Below are 23,807 nucleotides of genomic sequence, written 5' to 3'. Positions count from 1 at the left end.
ACCCTGCTGTGTCCACCCTGAGAGATTATAATCTCTCTCCCCACCTCCCCCTCTTTTTTTTCTCTCTTTTCTTTTTTCTTTCATCTTATTGATTTGGATCATCTTGGCTTTAGTGGTGTATCTGTGGTAGCGTTCGACCACTTCAGATTTTTTCTACGGAGCATCTTGCTTGGGGCGTGGTCGATATTTTGGACTGTGTCCATTCCCTCAATGATCCCTCAACATAATAAGGAGGAGGAGGAACTCCCAACAAAGAAAAGAACCAGAGACAATGTCCTCTGCCACAGAACTAATGGATATAGATATAAGCACGATGGCAGGGACAGACTTCAGGATAGCAATCATGAAGTCAATAGCTAGGCTGAAGAAAAGCATTAGTGACAATATAGAATCTCTAAGGGCAGAAATGAGATCTAATCAGGCCGAAATTTAAAATGTTATGAATGAGATGCAGTCTAAACTGGATACTCTAACAGCCAGGGTAAATGAGGCAGAAGAACAGATTAGAGATCTAGAAGATAAGCTGATAGAAAGGAAAGAAGCTGAGGAAGATAGGGATAGGCACTAGTAGCCCATGGAAATAGACTTAGAGAGATCAATGACACAATGAACATTCCAATGTCAGAATTATTAGTATCCCTAAGGGGGTGGAGAGAGAGAGGGCCAGAGGTGTAACTGAGCAAATCATAGCTGAGAACTTTCCTAATCTGGAAACAAGCATTCGTGTCTAAGAGGCAGAGAGGACCCCTCCAAAACCAATAAAAATATATCAACACCCTGACATATAATAGTGAAGCTTATAAATCTTAGAGCCAAGGAAGCCTATCCTGAGAGCAGCTAGGGGGAAGAGATTTCTTGCATAGAGAGGGAGGAACATCAGAATAACATCAGACCTATCCACAGAGACCTGGCAAGCCAGAAATGGCTGGCAAGACATATTCAGATACTAAATGACAGAACATGCAGCCAAGAATATTTTATCCAGCAAGGCTGTCATTCAGAATGGACAGAGAGACAAAGAGCTTGCAGGACCAGCAGAAACTGAAAGAATATGTGACCACCAAGCCAGCCCTGCAAGAAACATTTAGGGGGATTCTATAAAAGAAGAAAGATCCCAAGAGTAATATGCACCAGAAATTAACACAGACAATCTATAGAAACAGGGACTTTACAGGCAATACCATGGCACTAAATTCATATCTTTCAAAAGTTACTCTCAAAGTGAACAGCCTAAATGCACCCATGAAATGGCACAGGGTTCCGGATTGGAGAAAAAAGCAGGACCCATCCATATGCTGTCTACAAGAGACTCATTTTGAACCTAAAGACACATCCAGACTGAAAGTGAGGGGATGGAGAACCATTTATCATGGTAATGGCATTCAAAAAAGCTGGGGTAGCAATTCTCATAACAGACTAATTAGATTTTAAACCAAATACTGTAGTAAGAGATGTAGGGGGACACTATATCATACTTAAAGGGGCTATCCAACAAGCAAGTCTAACAATTGTAAATATCTATGCCCCCAACGGGAGCAGCAACTACATAAGCCAACTAATAACAAAAATAAATAATCATATTGATAATAATACATTAATAGTAAGAGACATCATCGTAGATATATACAGAACATTCCACCCTAAAACAACAGAATACTCATTCTTCTCTAATGCACATGGAACTTTCTCCAGAATAGATCATATACTGGCTCACAAATCAGTACCAAAAGATGGGGGTTATTCCCTGCATATTTTCAGACCAAAGTGCTTTGAAACTGGAACTCAACCACAAGGAAAAATTTGGAAGGAATGCAAACACTTGGAGGTTAAAAAGCATCCTGCTAAAGAATGGATGGGTCAACCAGGAAATTAAAGAGGAACTTAAACAATTCATGCAAACCAATGAAAATGAAAACACATTGGCTCAGAACCTAGGGTATACTGCAAAGGCGGTCCTCAGAGGGAAGTACATAGCCATCCATGCCTCTCTCAAAAAAGTAGAAATATCCCAAATGCACAAGCTAATCTTACAACTAAAGGATCTGGAGAAAGAACAGCAAATAAAGCCTAAACCAAGCAGGAGAAGAGAAATAATAAAGATTAGAGCAGAAATCAATGAAATAGAAACTAGAAGAACAGTAGAAGTGATCAATGAAACTAGAAATTGGTTTGTTGAAAGAATGAATAAGATCAATAAACATCTGGCCAGACTTACCCAAAAGAAAAGAGAATGGACCCAAATTAATAAAATCATGAATGAAAGGGGAGAAATTACAACCAGTACCAAGGAAATAGAGACAATTATTAGAACTTATTACCATCAGGTATATGCCAAAAGCTATGCAATCTGGAAAAAATGGATGCTTTCCTGGAAACTTATAAACTACCAAGACTGAAACAGGAAGAGGTAGAACATCTGAACAGACAAGTTACCAGCAAGGAAATTGAAGCAGAAATCAGAAATCTCCCAAAAAACAAGAGTCCAGGGCCAGGGCGCCTGGGTGGCTCAGTCGGTTAAGCGACTGCCTTCGGCTCAGGTCATGATCCTGGAGTCCCGGGATCGAGTCCCGCATCGGGCTCCCTGCTCAGCGGGGAGTCTGCTTCTCCCTCTGACCCTCCTCTCTCTCGTGCTCTCTGTCTCTCATTCTCTCTCTCACAAATAAATAAATAAAATCTTTAAAAAAAAAAAAAGAGTCCAGGGCCAGATGGCTTCCCAGGGGAATTCATTTAAAGAGTGAAACATTTAAAGAAGAAATCATCCCTATTCTACTGAAGCTGTTCCAAAAAATAGAAATGGAAGGAAAACTTCCAAACTTGTTCTATGAGGCCAGCATTAACTTGATTCCCAAACAAGACAAAGACCCCATCAAAAAGGAGAATTACAACCAATATCTCTGATGAGCATGGAGCCAAAATACTCACCAAGATACTAGCCAATAGGATCCAACAGTATATTGAAAGGATTATTCAGCATGACCAAGTGGGATTTATTCCTGGGATGCAAGAGTGGTTCAACATTCAGAAATCAATCAACGTGATAGAGCACATTAATAAAAGAAAAGACAAGAACCATACAATCCTCTCAATTGATGCAGAAAAAGCATTTGACAAAATACAGCATCCTTTATTGATTAAAACTCTTCAAAGTATAAGGATAGACGGAACATACCTTAATATCATAAATCCATCTATGAAAAGCCCACAGTGAATATCATTCTCAATAGGGAAAAAATGAGAGCTTTTCTCTTAAGGTCAGGAACATGACAGGGATGCCCACTCTCACCACTATTATTCAACATAGTACTAGAAGTTCTAGCAACAGCAATAAAACAACAAAAATAAATAAAAGGCATTCAAATTGGCAAAGAAGAAGTCAAACTCTCTCTTTTCACAGATGACATGATACTTTATGTGAAAAACCCAAAAGACTCCACCCCCAAATTACTAGAACTCGTACAGCAATTCAGCAACATGGCAGGATACAAAATCAATGCACAGAAATTAGTTGCATTTCTATGCACTAATAATGAGACTGAAGAAACAGAAATTTAAAAAAATCGATCCCATTTACAATAGCACCAAAAACCATAATATACCTAGGAATAAACCTAACCAAAGAGGTAAAGGATCTATATTCTAGAAATCACAGAACACTTATGAAAGAAACTGAGGAAGACACAAAGAGATGGAAAAACATTCCATGCTCATGGATTGGAAGAATAAACATTGTGAAAATATCTATGCTGCCCAGAGTAATCTACACTTTCAGTGCCATCCCCATCAAAATACCATTGGCATTTTTCACGGAGTTGGAACAAACAATCCTGTAATTTGTATGGAATCAGAAAAACCCCGAATTGCCAGGGGATTGTTGAAAAAGAAAACCAAAGCTGGGGGTATCATAATGCTTGACTTAAAGCTATATTACAAAGCTGTGATCAAGGCAGCATGGTATTGGCACAAAAACAGACACATAGATCAATGGAACAGAGTAGAGTCTCCAGAAATGGACCCTCAACTCTGTGGTCAACTAATCTTCAACAAATCAGGAATGAATATCCAATGGAAAAAAAGTCTCTTCAACAAATGGTGTTGGGAAAGTTGGACAGCCACATGCAGAAGAATGAAACTAGACCATTCTCTTACACCATACACAAAGATAAATTAAAAATGGATGAAAGACCTCAATGTGAGACAGGAATCCATCAAAATCCTAGTGGAGAACATAGGCAGCAACCCCTTTAACATTGACCACAGCAACTTCTTTCAAGACATGTCTCCAAAGGCAAGGGAAACAAAAGCAAAAATGAACTATTGGGATTTCATCAAGATAAAAAGCCTTTGCACAGCAAAGGAAACAGTCAACAAAACTAAGACGCAACCCACAGAATGGGAGAAGATATTTGCAAATGACATTACAGATAAAGGGCTGGCATCCAAGATCTATAAAGAACTTCTCAAACTCAACACCCAAAAAACAAATAATCCAGTCAAAAAATGGGCAGAAGACATGAACAGACACTTCTCCCAAGAAGACATACAAATGGCTAACAGACACATGAAAAAATGTTCAACAACACTAGCTATCAGGGAAATACAAACCAAAACCACAATGAGATACCACCTTACACCAGTTAGAATCACAAAAATTAACAAGACAGCAAACAAGTGTTGGCCAGGATATGGAGAAAGGGGAACCCTCTTGCACTGTTGGTGTAAGCTGGTACAGCCACTCTGGAAAACAGTATGGAGGTGACTCTAGACATTAAAAATAGAGCTACCCTACTACTCAGCATTTGCACGACTAGGTATTTACCCCAAAAATACAGATGTAGTGAAAAGAAGGGCACATGCTCCCCATGTTCATAGCAGCAATGTCCACGATGGCCAAACTGTGGAAGGAGCCAAGATGCCCTTCAATAGATGAATGGATAAAGAAGATGCAGTTCATATATACAATGGAATATTACTCAGCCATCAGAAAGGATGAATACCTACCATTTGCATCGACATAGATAGAACTGAAGGGGATTATGTTAAGTGAAATAAGTCAAGCAGAGAAAGACAATTATCATATGGTTTCATCATATGTGGAATATAAGGAATAGCGTGGAGGACCACAGGGGAAGGGAGGGAATACTGAATGGAAAGAAATCAGAGAGGGAGACAAACCATGAGAGACTCTGGACCCTGGGAACCAAACTGAGGGTTACAGAAGGGAGGGAGGTGGGGGGATCAGGTAACTGGGTGATAGATATTAGGCACGTGCTGTGATGAGCACTGGGTGTTATACCCAAGTCTTGAATCACTGAACACTACATCAATATTTTTGATGTACTATATGTTTGATAATTGAACATAATAAAAAATTTTAAATAATAAAAATAAAAATATATTTTTTTCAATGAAAAAAACAAAAAATAAAAAAAAAACACTTGGTATTAGGATGTTCCTGCTGATCTTCTGGTGGAGGGTTCTGTTGTGCTGATTCTCAGGTGTCTTTGCCCTGTCAGAATCGCACCGCCCTTGCCAGGAGGCCAGGCTCGTTGTGAATGCCTTCAGATTGCTCTACGTGGCTTTTGTTCCCTGAAAGCTTTCTCTACCACTTTAGAGGATGAAAATCAAAATTGCGGTCTCCCAATCTCCAGCTGGGGATCTGAAATATTGCACCCCCCACCTCTTCAGTGAGTCTTCACAGAAAAGCAGTCAATCACTCTTGTCTCCCTGGTTTCCATCTACACTCTGTGTTCACCCAACCTGTGACCAAGCATTTTTATCTCAGGCTCCTGACCCCATTTTGAGTCTCCGAACTTTACAGACTCCTGTGGCATGCACTTTCACCACTCCCCCCTGGGGGATAGAGAGGAGTCTTGCCACGGTTCTGCCTCTTGTTGGGCCCCTGCTTGGAGAGTGGTTGCCTGACCGGCCAAGGTTCATGGTTTATGGCAACACAGCTGAAAGCCCATTCCTGGGCTCTCTGTTTGCAGTCGGCTTCCCTACTCCAATGTTTGGGAACTCTGCAGCACTCAGGCACCCCCATTCTTTTTGTGACCCCAGGGATCCTGAGACCACACTGTTCCACCTAGGATTCTGCCCACTTTGCCACCTGAGTGCCTCAGACAGGAATATCCCTCACTGGAGCAGACATCTAAAAGTTTTGATTTTGCACTCTACTGCTATATCACTTTCCAGTAGCCGGCTTATGGAGGTTCCCTCCCCCTGCCCCCATGGTTTATCTTGATATACGGCCTGGGATTCCTTGCAAAAAGTAGTTGGTTCTCTATTTGTAGAATTGCAGCAATTCTTTTCTTAGATCTCCAGTTGAGTTCACAGATGTTCAGAAAGATTTGATAGCTATGTAGATGAATTCCAGAGGCCAGACAAAATTAGGGCCCCCTACTCCTCTGCCATCTTCCTCTTAAATCTGTTACATTTGTATACACCACTAATGAAGCAACAGATAAAGAAACGAAGGAATCAATCCCATTTGCAATTGCACCAAAAATGGTAAGATACCGAGGAATATATCTAACTAAAGAAGTAAAAAATCTATACTCTGAAAACAATAGGACACTTATGAAAGAAGTGGAAGAGGACACAAATAAATGGAAAAACATTCTGTGCTCATGGTTTTGAAGAACAAACATTGTTAAAATTTCGATACTACACCCAAAGCAATCTACACATTTAATGCAATCTCTATCAAAATACTACCAGCGCTTTTCACAGAACTAGAGCAACCAATCCTATAATTTGTACGGAACAAGAAAAGACCCCAAATAGCCAAACAATTGTGAAAAAGAAAAACAAAACTGAAGGCATCCCGATTCTGGATTTTAAGCCACATTACAAAGCTGTAGCCATCAAGACAGTAAGGTACTGGTGTGCCTGGGTGGCTCAGTCAGTTAAGCGTCTGCCTTCAGCTTAGGTCATGATGCCAGTGTCCTGGGTTCAAGCCCTGCATCGGGCTCCATGCTCAGTGGGGAGCCTGTTTCACTCTCTCCCTCTGCAGCTCCCCTTGCTGGTGTTCTCTCTCTGTCAAATAAATAAGTAAAATCTTAAAAAAAAAAAAAAAAAAAAAGGACAATATGGTACTGAAACAAAAACAGACATATAGATCAATGGAACAGAACAGAGAACCCAGAAATGGACCCTCAAATCTATGGTCAACTAATCTTCAATAAAGCAGGAAAGAATATCCAAAGGGACAAAGACAGTCTCTTCAACAATGGTGTCGGGAAAACTGGAAAGCAACATGCAAAAGGATGAAACAAGACCACTTTCTTACACCATAAAACAAAAATAAATTAAAAATGGATGAAAGACTTAAATGTGAGACAGGAATCCATCAAAATCCTAGAGGAGAATACAGGCAGAAACCTCTTTGACCTCAGCCTTGCAACTTCTTATTAGACACATCGCCTGAGGCAAGGGAAACAAAAGCAAAAGTAAATTATCGAGACTTTATCAAGATAAAAAGCTTCTGCACAGCAAAGGAAACCATCAACAAAACTAAAAGGCAACCAACGGAATGGGAGAAGATATTTGCAAATGACATATCTGATAAAGGGTTAGTATCCAAAACCTATAAAGTACTTATCAAATTCAACAACCAAAAAACAAATAATCCAGTTAAGAACTGGACAGAAGACAAAAATAGACACTTTTCCAAAGAACATACAAATGACTAACAGGCACATGAAAAGATGCTCAACGTAAGTTATCATCGGGGAAATGCAAATCAAAACCATGATGATATACCACCTCACACCTGCCAGAATGGCTAAAATTAACAACACAAGAAACAAGAGGTGTTGACAAGGATGTGGAGAAAGGGGAACCTTCTTGCACCATTGATGGAAATGCGAACTGGTGCAGTCATTCTGGAGAACTGTATGGAGGTTCCCTCAAAAAGTTAAAAATAGAACTGCCCTAAGATCCAGTAATTACACTACTAGGTATGTACCCAAAGGATACAGAAATACTGATTTGAAGGGGTACATACACCCCAATGTTTTGTAGCAGCATTATCAACAATAGCCAAACTATGAAGAGAGCCCAAATGTCCATTGAATGTCCACTGAATGATGAATGGATAGAGAAGATGTGATATATATATATATAATGGAATGTTACTCAGGCATCAAAAAATGAAATCTTAACATTTGCAATGACGTGGAAGGAAATAGAGGTTATTATGCTAAGCAAAATAAGTCAGCCAGAGAAAGACAAATAGCATATGATTTCACTCATGTAGAATTCAAGAAACAAAACAGATAAACAGAGGGGAAGGGAAGGAAAAATAAAATAAGACAAAATCAGAGATGGAAACAAACCATGAGACTCTTAACTATAGGAAACAAACAGGGTTGCTGGAGGGGAGGTGGGTGGGGGGATGGGGTAACTGGGGGATGGGCATTAAAAAGGGCACATGATGTAATGAGCATTGGGTGTTACAGGCAACTGATGAATCACTAAACTCTACCTCTGAAACTAATAATACATTATATGTTATTTAATTGATTTTAAATTTTAAAAAAAGAAAAAAGAAAAATTTCAAATCTACAACCTAACCATTCATTTTAAGACACTAAAAAAAAAGAAGATCTAAACCTAAAGCAGGCAGAAGGAAGGAAATAATGCTGGGTAAAGTGTGAATTAATGAAATAAGGAACAGTAAAATATAGAAAAATCAAAGATATTAAAAGTGGGTTCTTTGAATAGATCAACAAAATTGACCAACCTTTAGCCAGATCAACCAAGATAAAGAGACTCAAGTTACTAGAATCAGAAATGAGACACATTACCACCAACATTGCAGAAATAAAAATAATCATAAATGAATACTATGAACAACAGCACACCAACAAATCAGAAAACTAAATAAAATGGATATTTACTCATTTCTCCACTGATGATATACAAACTTAAAAAACACGTATAAAGATGCTCAACTTCAGTAATCATTAGGAAAATTCAAATCAAAAGTACAGTGAGATACCAGCTCACAACCATTAAGACTAGCTATTATTTAAGGAAAAAAAAAAAAAAACAGAAAAGAAGAAGCATTGGCTAGGATGTAGATAAGCTGTAGTTGATAATGAAACAGTGTGACAGTTCTCCAAAAAATTAAACAGAATTCCATAAAATCTAACAATTCCACTTCTTGGAAGGTACTCAAAGTAATTAAAAGCAGGACTCAAAGAGATATCTGTACAGACATTAAAGGGCAAATATTGTATAATTCTGTTTTCAGGAACTACCTTGAATAGTCAAATTTATAGACAGAAAGTACAATGGTGGTTTCCAGGGGCTGAGGGGAGGGGTGATGTGGAGTTACTGTTTCTTTTTTTTTTTTTTTTTTAAGATTTTATTTATTTATTTGAGAGAGAGAGAATGAGAGACAGAGAGCACGAGAGGGAAGAGGGTCAGAGGGAGAAGCAGACCCCCCGCTGAGCAGGGAGCCCGATGCGGGACTCGATCCCAGGACTCCAGGATCACGACCTGAGCCGAAGGCAGTCGCTTAACCAACTGAGCCACCCAGGCACCCGGAGTTACTGTTTCTTAGATACAGGCTTTTAGTTTTGCAAGGTGGGAAAACAGTTCTGTGGATAGATGGTGATGATGGGAGCACAAAAATGTGAATGATTAATACCACTCCACTGTACACTGTAGAATATTTAAGATGGTAAATTTCATGTTATGTGTATTTTCCATAATTTTTTAAACTCTTAGAAGAAAACATAAATATCTATTACCTTGGATTTGGCAAAATATTCTTAGATATCACACCAAAAATATAAACAACAACAACAACAACAAATAGATAAATTGGACTTCATCAAAATTAAACCTTCTGTGTTTCAAATGATAGCAAAAAGAAAGGAAATGACCAACAGCTTGGGAGAAAATATTTCCAAGTTATATGTCTCATAGGGAACTTATATCCAGAATACATAAAGAATTTACAATTCAATGATAAAGAGACAAAAGCTCACTTAAAATGGATCTTTTTTTCCATTTTCCAGATCCTTATAAAATGGATATAAGCAAACATTTCTCCTGGGAAGATATGCTAATAGCCAATAAGTACATAAAGAGACTAAATATCATTAATTCTATTCATATGATATGTCCAGAACAGAGAAATCATCTACAGAGAGGGAAGTTGATTAGTGGTTGCCTATGGTTGGTGAGGAGATCTGACAGGTAGGAGAGGAGAAGAAAGGAGAGGAGAGGAGAGGAGAGGGGAGGAGAGGGGAGGAGAGGGGAGGGGAGGAGAAGAGAGAAAGAAAGAAAGGGGGGGGGGAAGGAGGGAGGGAAGGGGTGAAGGGGAGGGGAGTGGAGGGGAGGAGAGAAAAGAGATTTCCCACAATAGATTTTAAAGTCTCTTTGTCAGATACAAGTTACAATTTATTACTAATATTGTTACTTACAAATTATATTTTTATTCCCACACAAAATAGAATTGATATTCAATAGTTAAAAGCTTACATTCATTGAAGAGTTCATCTTAGCAATAGTTTCATCATCTGTTGGAAACTGATATATCTGGATGCCATTACTAACCAATTCACTCATTATTTTACACTTGAATTTCTGTAAATCATTTTTAGAAATTGTATCTGCTTTGGCAATCAGTGGTACAATGTTCACCTGTAAATAAAGAAGCAAACAAAATCTCACCATTGAGGATTTGTTGTTAATCCTGGAATTTTTATGTCAAAACCTCACAACCTCTGACAATAAATTTTTACAACTAGATAATCACTGGCTACTACCATACCTTCTTCACAAAATGGCTTTCCAAAATAATCATTACTTTTGAAGATTAATATTTTATCAGAATTCAGGTTTAGAAGTTTCAAATTTCTTTTCTCAAACTTTCTTACACTTTCAACACATTTGGAGTTAGTAAAATGTGAGTAGTAGAATAAGATAGTCAAATTAATTCATTATCAATTTAATTTCTTAAACTGAGTACTAAAAGTCAGAAGAGTCTTTCATCAATACTGTACACTAAATTAATTTTGTCCTTCTACATGTCATTCATTTTCATCACCCTCTCCATAAATCCATCTTTGTAGATATATTTGCTTGTGTTTTCCAAAGGCCACCTAAAATAATAGACCCTTTTTTGTTACCATACTCTGAAGACTGAGTCTATGTGTATATGTGTATAATACCTTGCTCACAAATATCTTCATTTGTAATTTGTAAAAAGGTACTATTTCTGTATTGCATATTTGAGGTTGAAATTTTATTCATAAACTTTTCTTCCTAGTTCTACAGTATGATCACTCCTGTCTCCATGCATTTACATTTTAATAAACTTTGTAGAAATTAAAAATGTGCAAAATTATAAAATATTTTATTACTGTTAAAGTATCTTATTAAATCATAGCTACATAATGTCAAGTTCTGTGATATAGTAAGAGTGCATAAAAGTCAGTTCTAGGTATATTGTTTTTGTTTTAGATTCTTCAAAGTTCATTTTAAAAAATCCTTGTACAAATCTAGGGCCTCAATATAACACTGATGTTCAAATTTTTATCTAATTTTAGAATCTTAAATAATACCTTCCACAGTAAAAAGCACACAACTACTAAGGTAGGTTCAAGTCTAACATAAATATCTTGGATTGTATTGCTGAGAAAGCTATCTTCTAATGATAGTAAAACCTTAACACATAACAAATGGAAATTTTCCATGTTAATAATTCTTTAGGTGTTCAGATTTGAGGAATGAAAGTCACTTATTGCAGAAGGGAACTAGGCAACCTAGAAGAGAAGACAACAGACACACACACATACACCACTGCTCACCCCTTTATGTAATGTTCCTGTAAAAAAAAATAGTAATTTTCTGTATCTGGAAATTGTTTAATGATAAGAGCTACCCATAAAATTAAAAATAAAACTGTGTGTCCCTGGCAATTGAATATAGTAATACTCAAGAAATTGAGGCAGCTCTTGATTTTAACTAGAAATCTAACTTCTTTCAACAACTTGGTGACATATAAGATTAGGTACAAATTTTTTTTTCCAGTTCGAACAATACATAGCAAAGGTCAGGCCTTCTTTGATAAAAACAAACCAAATTTTAGAACTTTTTCTCTCTTCAACTTAAGAAAGTGTAGAAAAGAACACATAACATAAAAGTTTCTTTCACATGTATATTTACCCTCCATTGGAAAAAATATATACATACATACTACATTCTGAATACTCTGTGATAGGACCACTAGCCAGGATCATGAAAACTTCATGATAGTCAAATTAATTCATTATCAATTTAATTTCTTAAACTGAGTACTAAAAGTCAGAAGAGACTTTCATCAATACTGTACACTAAATTAATTTAGTGGTATCACACAATCAGTGGTAACAGGTAATGTTAATGGGATTGTTTTATACTACTGTAGAATGAATTCAGTTTTAAAAATACAGCCAAATTACCACAACCTCTATGACTTTAATCACAAAAAAACCATAAATTTTTATTTTAATATTTTTTAACCTTTATCTTATTTTCCTAATACATACCTAATTAAATTTTTCTGGAAAGCAAACTAAGGTTGAAATTTATCAAATGCTATTATGTGCTGAATGTATCATCCCTCCCCAGTGCATATGTTGAGACCCTAACCCCCAGTATCTCAGAACAAGACTCTTTAAAGAGGTAATTAAGTGAAAATAAAGTCATTAGAATAGGCCCTAATCCAATGAGACTGGTGTGCTTATAAGAAGAGGAAACACAGACATATAGAAACATCAGATATGTGCAGAGGAAAGACCATGTGAGGACATGGTGAGAAGGCAGCCATCTATCACTCAGAAAAAGAGGTTTTAGAAGAAAAAAAACCTTGGTGGCATCTTCATCTTGGACTTCTACTTCCCATAACTGTGAGAAAATTAATTTCTGTTGTTTGAACTACTAAGTTTGTGGTATGTTGCAATGCCATCCCTTGGAAACTAAGAGCAGTGCTTTAAAGATTAACAGAAAAAATTATGTTTGGGGGTGCCTGGATGGCTCAGTTGGCTAAGTGTCTGCCTTCAGCTCAGGTCGTGATTCCAGGGTCCTGGGATCAAGCCCTGAGTTGGGCTCCCCGTTCAGAGGGAAGCCTGCATCTCCCTCTCTGTCCGCCTGCTGCTCCCCCTGCTTGCACTATCTCCCTCTCTCTGTCAAATAAATAAATAAAATCTTCTTTAAAAAGAAAAATTATATTTTAACATATTAAAATTAACAAGTTCTTGTATGCAAATACCTTCAAATTATATATTATCACAAAATAATTATCAAATCTTGATAGACTACTGGATTTATCTAACACACCTTACTGTCAATGTTCTTCATAGTTAATAGATCAAGGGACTTCAGAGAATGTCCTGTAGGTGAAATGAAGTAAAGGCACACATGTATACGGGAATCATGGTAGTCAATGAAGGAACGTTTAATTTTCAATTCTTCTTGAAAATAGGCCTCAAATTGAGCATCTACATAGTCAACTACAGGCTGATAGCTGAAAAAAAAAAAAAAGATTATTTCAACAGATTAGCATGACGGATTAATAACACCTATAGTCTGTCTTTTCACCATTTAATAAATAATTAATATGGGGGAGCTTGGGATGATGGTGGAGTAGAAAGACACTGGGCTCACCACATCCCATGTTTACAAATAAATATCATCCACATCCAAGTCAGTAAATCAGAGAGAGATCCAAAGACTGGCAAAACAAATTTCACAGCTAAATATAGAGAAGAAGCTGCATCTAGGGCATGTAGGTGGCTCAGTAGGTTAAGCATCTGCCTTCAGCTCGGGTCATGATCCCAGGGTCCTGGGATCAAGCTCTGCGTTGGGCTCCCTGCTCAGTGGGAAGACTGCTTGTCCCTCTCTCTCCCCCTCTGCCCCTCCCTCTGCTTGTGCTCTCTCTCTTAAATGAATAAATAAAATCTTTAAAAAAAAAAGAAGAAGAAGAAGCTGCATCTGAAAGTTTAGGAAGGTCAGAAAGGTAGAGGAAGACTGGGAGGGAGCTGCATGTGCAGAGAGGGGAGAGAAATAGGTCCTTGCACCACGGAGCTCACAGAGGGAAGACAAATCCCCATATCTTTTGGTTTTAAAAACCAGAGGAGCTGAATTCCATGAGTTTGTATAACCACGGGGATTTGGAACCTGGAGCTTTAAATGCCAGCTGACTCAGCACTGGGCAAGCCCAGAGGGCTGGTAATAGCTGTAACAGCTGTGTCACTACCCTTAAGAGACAGCAGCCTGTGCATGGAGGTAATATAAAAAAAACGGCAGTCTACAAAATGCTGAGGGCAAACAGGAGACACATCTGTTTTTACTGATTTCAGAGCATGTTGGAGATTTCCCTGAAAATGAGGGAGCTGGCAGGTGCCACTTTCCATCATAAACACAGGGCCATTTGCAGGACCCTGGGCTGCACAGACACTAGCTAACTAACTTATTAGCAATGTGCCATGCCCATGAGTTCTCCTGAGGACTCCCACACTCCAATGCTGCTAGCCTCAGCCCTGGGCTCAGGGAAAATTTCATTAAGTTGCATATGGGCCCGGCCCAGCTGCTGGGTTCACAGTCACCATTGCACACCTGACTCAGCTATGCCCACCTATCACCACACACAGTGCCCAGCAACCCACACCCTCTCACACTGAAGCCCAGCCCCCAGCTGCCCCTGCACTTCAAGGGATCCAGCATAAGACTATTGCATAAAGAAAATTTTGCTAAAGCTGCTGCCCCATCCCCAAGTTCTTCAGCAGGTGTAACCCCTAAGAGCTGCCTTGCCTAGGTCTCACTAACACCACAGAGAACAAGCACAGCCCACAATAGGCAGAGAGTCAGTGCAGGAGACTGAACTGAAAGGAAAAGTGACTCAGACACAAAAGCAGGATGTAAGCAACACACATAGGATACTCTACTGAAGTGTCAGTTTCCAGTACACAGGGGACACTGCACAGGGCCTCTTCATAAAGTCACTACTTTCAAGAAGAGAAGACATAGCTGACATTCTTAACACACACAAACAGACACCAAGAGGTAGACAAAATGAGGAGACAGAGAAACTTACATAAATTGAAAGAATAGGACAAGGCCACAGCCCATTCAAAGCAAAACAAATAAAAGAAACATGCCTGATAGAGAATTTAAAGCAATGATTATGAGGATTCACTGGAATTGAGAAAAGAGTGCAAGACATGAGTAAGAACCTTAAGAAAGAGATAAGGAACAAACAACAGAGCCAAAGGGCACAATAAACTAAAAGAGAAACATGCTTGATGGAATGAATGGAAGAAAGGAAGAAGCAGAGGAATGAATTAGTGACCCAAAAGACAGAGTAATGGAAGAAAGTAACCAAGCTGAACAAAAGAGGAAAAAAAAGAATTATGTAAAAGGAAAATAGACTTATGGAACTCAGTGACTCCATCAAACATAGTATCATCCATAGTATAGAACTCCCAGAAGAAGAAGAAGAGAGAAAGGGGGCAGAAAATTTATTTCAAGAAATAATACCTGAAAACTTCCCTAACCTGGGGGAAAAAACAGACATATTCAGATCCAGGAGGCATGGAAAACTGCCATCAAAATCAACAAAAGTGGGGGGGAGGACAAAGATGGCAGAGGAGTAGGAGACCTAAATTACCTCTGGTCCCAGGAATTCAGCTAGATAGGGATCAAACCACACTGAACACCTACGAACTCAACAGGAGATGGAAGAAAAGAATAGCAGCAACTCTCTAATCAGAAAAGCAACCACTTTCTGGAAGGTAAGACGTGCGGAGAAGTGAATTCGAGGCGATATTCGGAAGGATAGACGGCGGGGGAGGGGGCCTCCATCGGCCGCTTCTGGCAAGTGATAGAACCACGGAGCACAAATTTGGAACTTTTAGAAGCTGCTCCACTGAGGGACGTCGCTCCAGTGGCTAAGCAGGGGGTGGACCCCTCACGGGGCCAGTGTGGTCTCAGGACCCTCGGGGTCACAGAAAGACCGGGGATGCCTGAGTGCGGCAGAGCTCCCAGGGATCGGAGCAGGGAAGCCAGCTGCAGAGACGGAGCCCAGGCGTGGGCTCTCAGCTGGGGTTGTCATAAACCGTGATCCACGGCACAGTCGGGCCACTGCTCTCCAGCAGGGACCCAACAAGCGGCAGATCTGGGGAGACTCCCCTTCCTCCCCCGGAGGAGCGGCGCGGGAGTGCACCGCATGGATCTGCTGGGTTTGGAGACTCCACATGGGGTCGGGTGCCAGAGATAGAAATGCGCGGTCACAGGCTGGGTGAGCACGGAGTGAGGCCGGAGACCGGGGAGGCAGGAGTGATTGACTGCTTTTCTCTGGGGGCGCACTGAGGAGCGGGGCCCCGAGTTCTCCGCTTCTACGGGGCGGAGCTTGGGAGGCCACCATTTTCACTCTTGGCCTCCAAAGCTGTACGGAAAGCTTGCAGGGAACAAAAGCTCCGAGAGCAAAGCCCAGCAGATTACTTAGCCCGGACCCAGCAAGGGTGGGGCAATTCGGCCTCTGGCAAAGACATTTGGGAACCACGGCAACAGGCCCCTCACCCAGAAGATCAGCAAGAACAGCCAGCCAAGACCAAGTTTACCGATCAATGAGAACGGCAGAACTCCAGCGCTAGGGTAATACTGCACATAGAATTCATGGCTTTTCCCCCATGATTCTTTAGTCTTTCAAAGTTAATTTTTTTTTAACTTTCTTTATCCTTTTTTTTTTTTGAATTTTTCTTTTTCCCTTTTTCAACCAAAATCTTATCAATCCCTTTTTTAAAAAATCTTTTATTTTTCATTTTTAGAATCATATTCTATCCCTTCATAGTAGTTAACCTTATTTTTGGTTTATATATATAAGTTGTTCTCTCTTTAAAATTTTGGGATACAGTTTCTTCTAACAGACCAAAATATACCCTAAATCTTTAGTGTATGGCTTTGTTCTAGTCTCCTGCCTGATCACATTCTCTCCCTTTTTCTTTTTAAATCCTCTTCTTTCTTTTTTCAACCAACTTCTTATCTTATCAATTCCTTTTATAAAATCTTCTATAATTTTCATCTTTCCAGTCATAGTCTATCCCTTCATCGTATTTACCCTTATTTTTGTACATATATGTTTTTTTTTCTTTAAAGTTTTGGGAGGCACTTTCTTCTAACAGAACAAAATATGCCCAAAATCTAATGTGTGGCACTGATCTATGCACCAGCCTGATAATATTTGATCATATTCTGTTTTTTCTTTGTTTGTTTGTTTGTTAGTGGTTTTTTTTTTATCTTTTTCTTTTTCTTTTTTTTTTCTTTCTCTTTTCTTTCTTTCCCTTTCTTTTTCCCCGGTTTCAGGTCTCTTCTGATTTGTTTAGTGTATATTTTTCTGGGGTCGTTGTTACCCTGTTAGCATTTTGTTCTCTCATTCATCTATTCTCCTCTGGACAAAATAACAAGACGGAAAAAAATCAAAAATGGTCCAATCAAAAATGGAGGCTCTAACTGTTAGGATAAATGAGGCAGAAGAGAGAATTAGTGATATAGAAGACCAAATGACGGAAAATAAGCTGTTCAAAATCTTTGGGATACAGCAAAGGCAGTCCTAAGAGGAAAGTATATAGCAATACAAGCCTTTCTCAAAAACAAGAAAGGTCTCAAATACACAACCTAACCCTACACCTGGGTTTTCAATGAAATAGAAACCAAAAGAACAGTAGAACAGATCAATGAAATGATAAAACCCTGGCCAGACTTATCAAAAAGAAAAGAGAAATGACCCAAATAAATAAAATCATGAATGAAAGAGGAGATATCACAACCAACACCAAAGAAATACAAACAATTATAAGAATATATTATGAGCAACTATAGGAAACAAACTGAGGTTTTTAGAGGGGAGGAGGTGGGGGGATGGGTTAGCCCAGATTTTGAACAGTTGTGTTTCCATTTTCATTTGTTTCCATGAATTTTTTAAATTCTTCTTTAATTTTCTGGTTGACCCATTCATTCTTTAGTAGGACGCTCTTTAGCCTCCATGTATTTGAGTTCTTTCCGACTTTCCTTTTGTGAGTGAGTTCTAGTTTCAAAGCATTGTGGTCTGAATATATGCAGGGAATGATCCCAATCTTTTGGTACCGATTGAGACCTGATTTGTGACCTAGGATGTGATCTATTCTGGAGAATGTTGCATGGGTACTGGGTGTTATACAAAAACAATGAATCGTGGATCACCACATCAAAACTAATGATGTATTGTATGGTGACTAACATAACATATTAAAATAAAATTTAAAAAATATTAAAAAAAAAAAAACCTTAAAAGCACACACAAATTTTTGAATTAAATTAACTGTCTTTTGTGGGCACAGGTCATTGGGCCACAAAACAATTACAATAGTAACATCAAAAATCCCTGATCATAAATCACCATAACAAATAGAATAATGAAAATTTTTGAAATATTGCCAAAATTACCAAATGTGACACAGTCACAAAATCACCAAATGCTGTCGGAAAAACCATATAGACTTGCTTCACAGAGATTTGCCAAAAACCTTCAATTTTTCAAGCAAACAAACAAAAACATATCTGACAAGAACAATTAAGTGAAGAGTAATAAAATGAGGTATTCTTGTACAAATAATGAGGTTAAATAAATAATCAAAAATCTACCAACATATGGATTGTAGAAATGTTCATCTCATGGATATGTGTAAATACCATAGGATGTCATTGTAAAATGACTTATTGCCATAGAACTTGATAAATGTTATAAATCACATCCTTCCCCCTAAAACAGAATGCAGGCTAACGGACATTTGGGGTCCTATTTGTTTATGAGGCGGTTGTTCGTTCTCACCCCTGTTCCCAGAGTTAATCCAAGTAGGTTCATTTACATATTCTAAAGGAAGAAGCTCATTAGCACAGTGTGTGCGCATACAAATTCCATTATGTTTGTACAGTAAAATCCAATGAATCATTGATTCTCTTGAGAAAAAAAAGAGTATATTATGTCTGATGAGCACATTTGGTGACTTCAGAGTATTCTATTTAGAATCTGTCTCTGATTTCAAGTAAAGGACTGTTTCAAACTGATCAGAGGAGGAGCACCTGGGTGGCTCAGTCGTTAAGCATCTGCCTTCAGCTCAGGTCATGATCCCAGGGTTCTGGGATCGAGCCCTGCATCGGGCTCCCTTCTCGTCGGGAAACCTGCTTCTCCCTCTCCCACTCCCCCTGCTTGTGTTCCTGCTCTAGCTATCTCTTTCTCTGTCAAATAAATAAATAAAATCTTTAAAAAAAAAATCTACCGGGGCGCCTGGGTGGCTCAGTTGGTAAAGCGACTGCCTTCGGCTCAGGTCATGATCCTGGAGTCCCTGGATCGAGTCCCGCATCGGGCTCCCTGCTCGGCAGGGGGTCTGCTTCTCCCTCTGGCCCTAACCCCTCTCATGCTCTCTGTCTCTCATTCTCTCTCTCTCAAATAAATAAATAAAATCTTTAAAAAAAAAAAAATAAAAAAAAAAAAATAAATAAAAAAAAAAATAAAAAATAAAAAATAAATCTACCAACATAGAGAAACTCAGGACCATATGGCTTCAGTATTGAATTCTAAGAAACATTAAAGGAAGAATTAACACCAATACTTAAACTCTTCCAGAAAATTAAAGGGAAAACTTCTAAACTCATTTGAATGCTCAGAATTATCCTGATACAAATAATAATAACAATAATAATAATAACAATAATAATAAAGAAAAGAAATGACAGGCAATATCCCTAATGAACACAGATCAACAAAATACGTAGCAAACTGAATTAAATAGCAAATTAAAAGGATCATACAGGATCATAAAGAAGGATTTATCTTCAGAATGCAAGTGTTATTCAACATAAGGAAATTGATTTATAAACCCCACATTGATTGAAAAATAAAAATCATATGAGCATTTCAATAGTTGCAGAAAATGTATTTGACAAAATTCAACATCCTTTCATGATTTAAAAAAAATAACTCATGAAACTAGGTATAAAAGGAATTTATGTCAGCACAATAAAGGCCATAGATTGGGGCGCCTGGGTGGCTCAGTTGGTTAAGCGACTGCCTTCGGCTCAGGTCATGATCCTGGAGTCCCTGGATCGAGTCCCGCATCGGGCTCCCTGCTCAGCAGGGAGCCTGCTTCTCCCTCTGACCCTCCCCCATCTCATGTGTTCTCTCTCTCTCTCTCATTCTCTCTGTCTCAAATAAATAAATAAAATCTTTAAAAAAAAAAAAATAATAATAAAGGCCATAGATTAAAAGCATCTAAATTGTTGACTTTACTATAAACTGGTTAACTGAACATAATAAAAAAAAATTAAATTCAAATCCAAGCAGCTTACACCCTAAAAAAATAAAAATAAAAAATAAGTTGTTGAATTTATAGGCATTGACTTATTTGTTGTATTCTTATTTTTTAATTTTTGTAAAATCAGTAATAATGTCTGCTTTTTTATTCCTGATATTGGTGATATTTGATTTCTCATTTCTTTTGCTTGCTCAGTCTGGTTAAAGGTTTTCAATTTTATTGACTTTTGTAAATAACCAGCAAAATTAATTTGCTGATTTAATTGATTTTCTGTCCTTTTTTCTGTTTTCATCAATTTCTACTGTAGTATAATTTTTCCTTTCTTTTTCTTGCTTTAGAGTAAATTTGTTTTTATTTGTCTAGTTTCTTAACATGGAAATTTACAATACTTGGGATTGTATTTTTTTTCTTTTTCCCCCCTTTTTTTCCTAACATAAGTATTTTATGCTATAAATTTCCCTCTAAGCAATACTTTTGCAGCATCCCATAGGGTTTTTTTAATTGTGGTAAGAACACTTAACAGGAGATCTACTCTCATAACAAATTTTTGAATGTACAATGAAGTACTGTTAAATATACTGTTAAATCTTCTTTCATACAGAAGACCTGAAGAACTTGTTCATCTTGCATAATTAAAATGTTATATCCATTGAACAATAACTCTTAATTCCTCCTTCTCCCCAGCCACTGGCAAACATTTTACATTCTTCTGAGTTTGATGAGAGGTTGTGATCAAGGAAGGTAATGCCTGAGGCCCATGGGCATCAGTCATAATTTGAATAGAAAGATATTTACATAGGATGTTTCTTTCAGAATTATCTATTAACCTGTTCATAAAGGTTTTATGCATTTTTAATTATACACCATATAGTTTAAATAAGTTTGTTCTGTATGATTTCAAACATATTTTAATTACTACAAAAGTTCAGTAGTGGAATGACAACATAAGGTCTGAGAGGACACTTATTAAACTTATAATAGTGGCTATTTTTGGAAAAAGAAAAGGCTCAAAATACTTATGTTTGGCTAAGTGGGTTTTTATATCATCTGGTACATTTAAATTTTTACAGAAATAAATTTATTTATTACTTGGATAAGTGATAGAAAACAAGTAATCCAGCAAGTAAATAAAGATCTTATTTATTTATTTATTTATTTATTTATTTGAGATAGAGTGAGAGAGAGGAGAGAGCATGAGTGGGAGGAGGGAGGAGCGGAGGGAGAGGGAGAAGCAGGCTCTCTACTGAGCAGGGAGCCCAACTCGAGGCTTGATCCCAGGACTCTGGGATCATGACTTGAGCTGAAGGCAGTCACTTAACTGACTGAGCCACCCAGGCGCCCCAAGCAACAAGTAAATAAGTGGGAAAATCTATTTTAAAAATTATTTAAGAATTCAATCTTATCTTATAAAGTAGGAACAGTGGATTCAATGGTGGGACCCAAAAAGATATGTCTGCATTCTAATCCATAAAACCAGTAATTAAATCCATAAATTTAATCTTACTGACAATAAAGAGTGTTTATATAAATAAGATCATCCTGGATTATCTAGGTACATCTTATATCAAACAACAAATGTCCTTAAAAGAGACACAAGGAGAGCAGAAAAGGCTATGTGAAGATAGAGGCAGATGGGAGAGATATAGCCAGAGGAAATATCAACAAAGAAACTAAATTCCTTGAAATAAGAAAATCTTTTATAAATAAAATACGAAAACACTAACCTGGCTTCTTTGTTTATTTGATCACCATATCCCACTGTCTTCACAATGGTTAATTTCAATTGAACATTACTTTCTTGAAGTTCATATGTCTGAATTTTAAGTCCAACATTTGAGTAAAAATGTGAGGATTTTTTGTCTTTCAAATTAGCATTGAATAATGTGTCAATGAGTGTTGATTTTCCAATCCCAGTTTCCCCTGTAATAAACATAGATACATTATCTAGGGGCATGAGATGGCTGAGAAGAAGTAAGACACTTAACCCCTAAAGTGTTATAAAGGGTCTCAAATACATCAATGACTATAATATCCATTAAAGTATACATGCTTCTCTTGACTCTCTCAGTCATTAATATAATATAGAAAATATAAACACAAAGATAATCAGATTTTGAAGAGCACTGAAACCTTTAAAGAACAAAAGTCTAAGTAGTATGACTAACATGACGGAAACAAATACAGATCAACAGCCATGGTCTTGAACTAACAACACCAGTGTTATACTACTTAAGATAAGTTGAAATGAGCATTTCAAAAATTAATTAATAATTGAGATGAGAAATCAGGCACTTACCCACACAGAGAATATTAAAAGAGAATCCTTGTTGGATAGATCGGTTCACCAACTGATGAGGCAAACATTCAAAACCAAAATGACCAAGCATTTTTAAACAACGGACACTATCTCCTTTGGGCTTAAAAAAATAAAAATAAAATATTTAATTAGAATTAGTAATATCATTTAAAAATATAATTTTATATATGTTAAAGAAACTAGAATTATCATTTGAATATTGTAACTCAGACAATATTCAAATGAAGTAAATTTGTGAGCAAATAAGTCTTTGTACAAACACATAGATTTTTACTTCAATTAAAAAAATAGTAAATCTGGAGGAGGAAGTGGAAGATGGTAGTGGAATAGGAGGACCCTAGGTTCATCCTGTCTCACCAACACAAATAGATAACTATAAAATCATCCTAAATACCCCAGAAATCAATCTGAAGAAGGACAGAACAAACTCCAAAACTAGTAGTGTGAGTGGGGCAGGATGTGTGCCACCCACCCAAAAGGAGACCCACAAGAAAGAAATTTTTATTGATGGTTTAAGAAGCTACGGCTCAGCAATATGGCAGAGGAGTAGGAGACCTGGATTTCGTCTGGTCCCAGGAATTCAGCTGGATAGGGATCAAACCATTCTGAACACCTACGAACTCAACAGGAGATCGAAGAAAAGAATAGCAACAACCCTCTGAACAGAAAAGCGACCACTTTCTGGAAGGTAGGACGTGCGGAGAAGTGAATCCGAGGTGATATTCGGGAGGATAGACGGCGGGGGAGGGGCCTCCGTCTGCCGCTTCTGGCAAGTGATAGAGCCGCGGAGCACAAAATCGGAACTTTTAGAGTCTGCTCCGCTGAGGGACGTCACTCCAGTGGCTAAGCGGGGGCTGGAACCCTCGCGGGACAGTGTGGTCTCAGGACCCTGGGGGTCACAGAAAGACCGGGGGTGCCGGAGTGCGGCAGAGCTCCCAGGTATCGGAGCGGGGAAGCCGGCTGCAGAGACGGAGCCGAGGAGCGGGCTCTCAGCTCGGGGTTGTCATAAACCGTGATCCGTGGCACAGTCGGGCCACTGCTCCTCCAGCAGGGACCCAACAAGCGGCAGATCCGGGGAGGCTCCCCTTCCTCCCCCGGGAGGAGCAGCGCGGGAGCACACCGCAGGGATCTGCTGGGTTTGGAGA

The 23,807-nt window shown here is 38.2% G+C and overlaps 1 protein-coding gene across 1 annotated transcript in view; it reads right to left on the bottom strand.

Moving 5' to 3' along the window:
• SEPTIN14 (septin 14) overlaps nucleotides 1-22,747 on the bottom strand; it is a 44,675-nt gene extending 21,928 nt beyond the window's left edge. Inside the window, exons 1-4 of the mRNA XM_032430894.1 lie at nucleotides 22,642-22,747; nucleotides 22,070-22,265; nucleotides 13,336-13,522; nucleotides 10,495-10,656 (exon numbers count right to left, since the gene is read on the bottom strand). Coding sequence (XP_032286785.1) covers nucleotides 10,495-10,656; nucleotides 13,336-13,522; nucleotides 22,070-22,265; nucleotides 22,642-22,732 — 636 coding nt within the window. The 5' untranslated portion in view covers nucleotides 22,733-22,747. The remainder of the gene's footprint in view (nucleotides 1-10,494; nucleotides 10,657-13,335; nucleotides 13,523-22,069; nucleotides 22,266-22,641) is intronic.
• Between the last annotated feature and the right edge of the window lie 1,060 nt (nucleotides 22,748-23,807).

Source organism: Phoca vitulina, unplaced genomic scaffold (genome assembly GCF_004348235.1).
Source record: "Phoca vitulina isolate PV1807 unplaced genomic scaffold, GSC_HSeal_1.0 scaffold45, whole genome shotgun sequence".
NCBI classification, from domain to species: Eukaryota; Metazoa; Chordata; class Mammalia; order Carnivora; family Phocidae; genus Phoca; species Phoca vitulina.
This window is presented reverse-complemented; position numbering and strand designations above follow the sequence as displayed.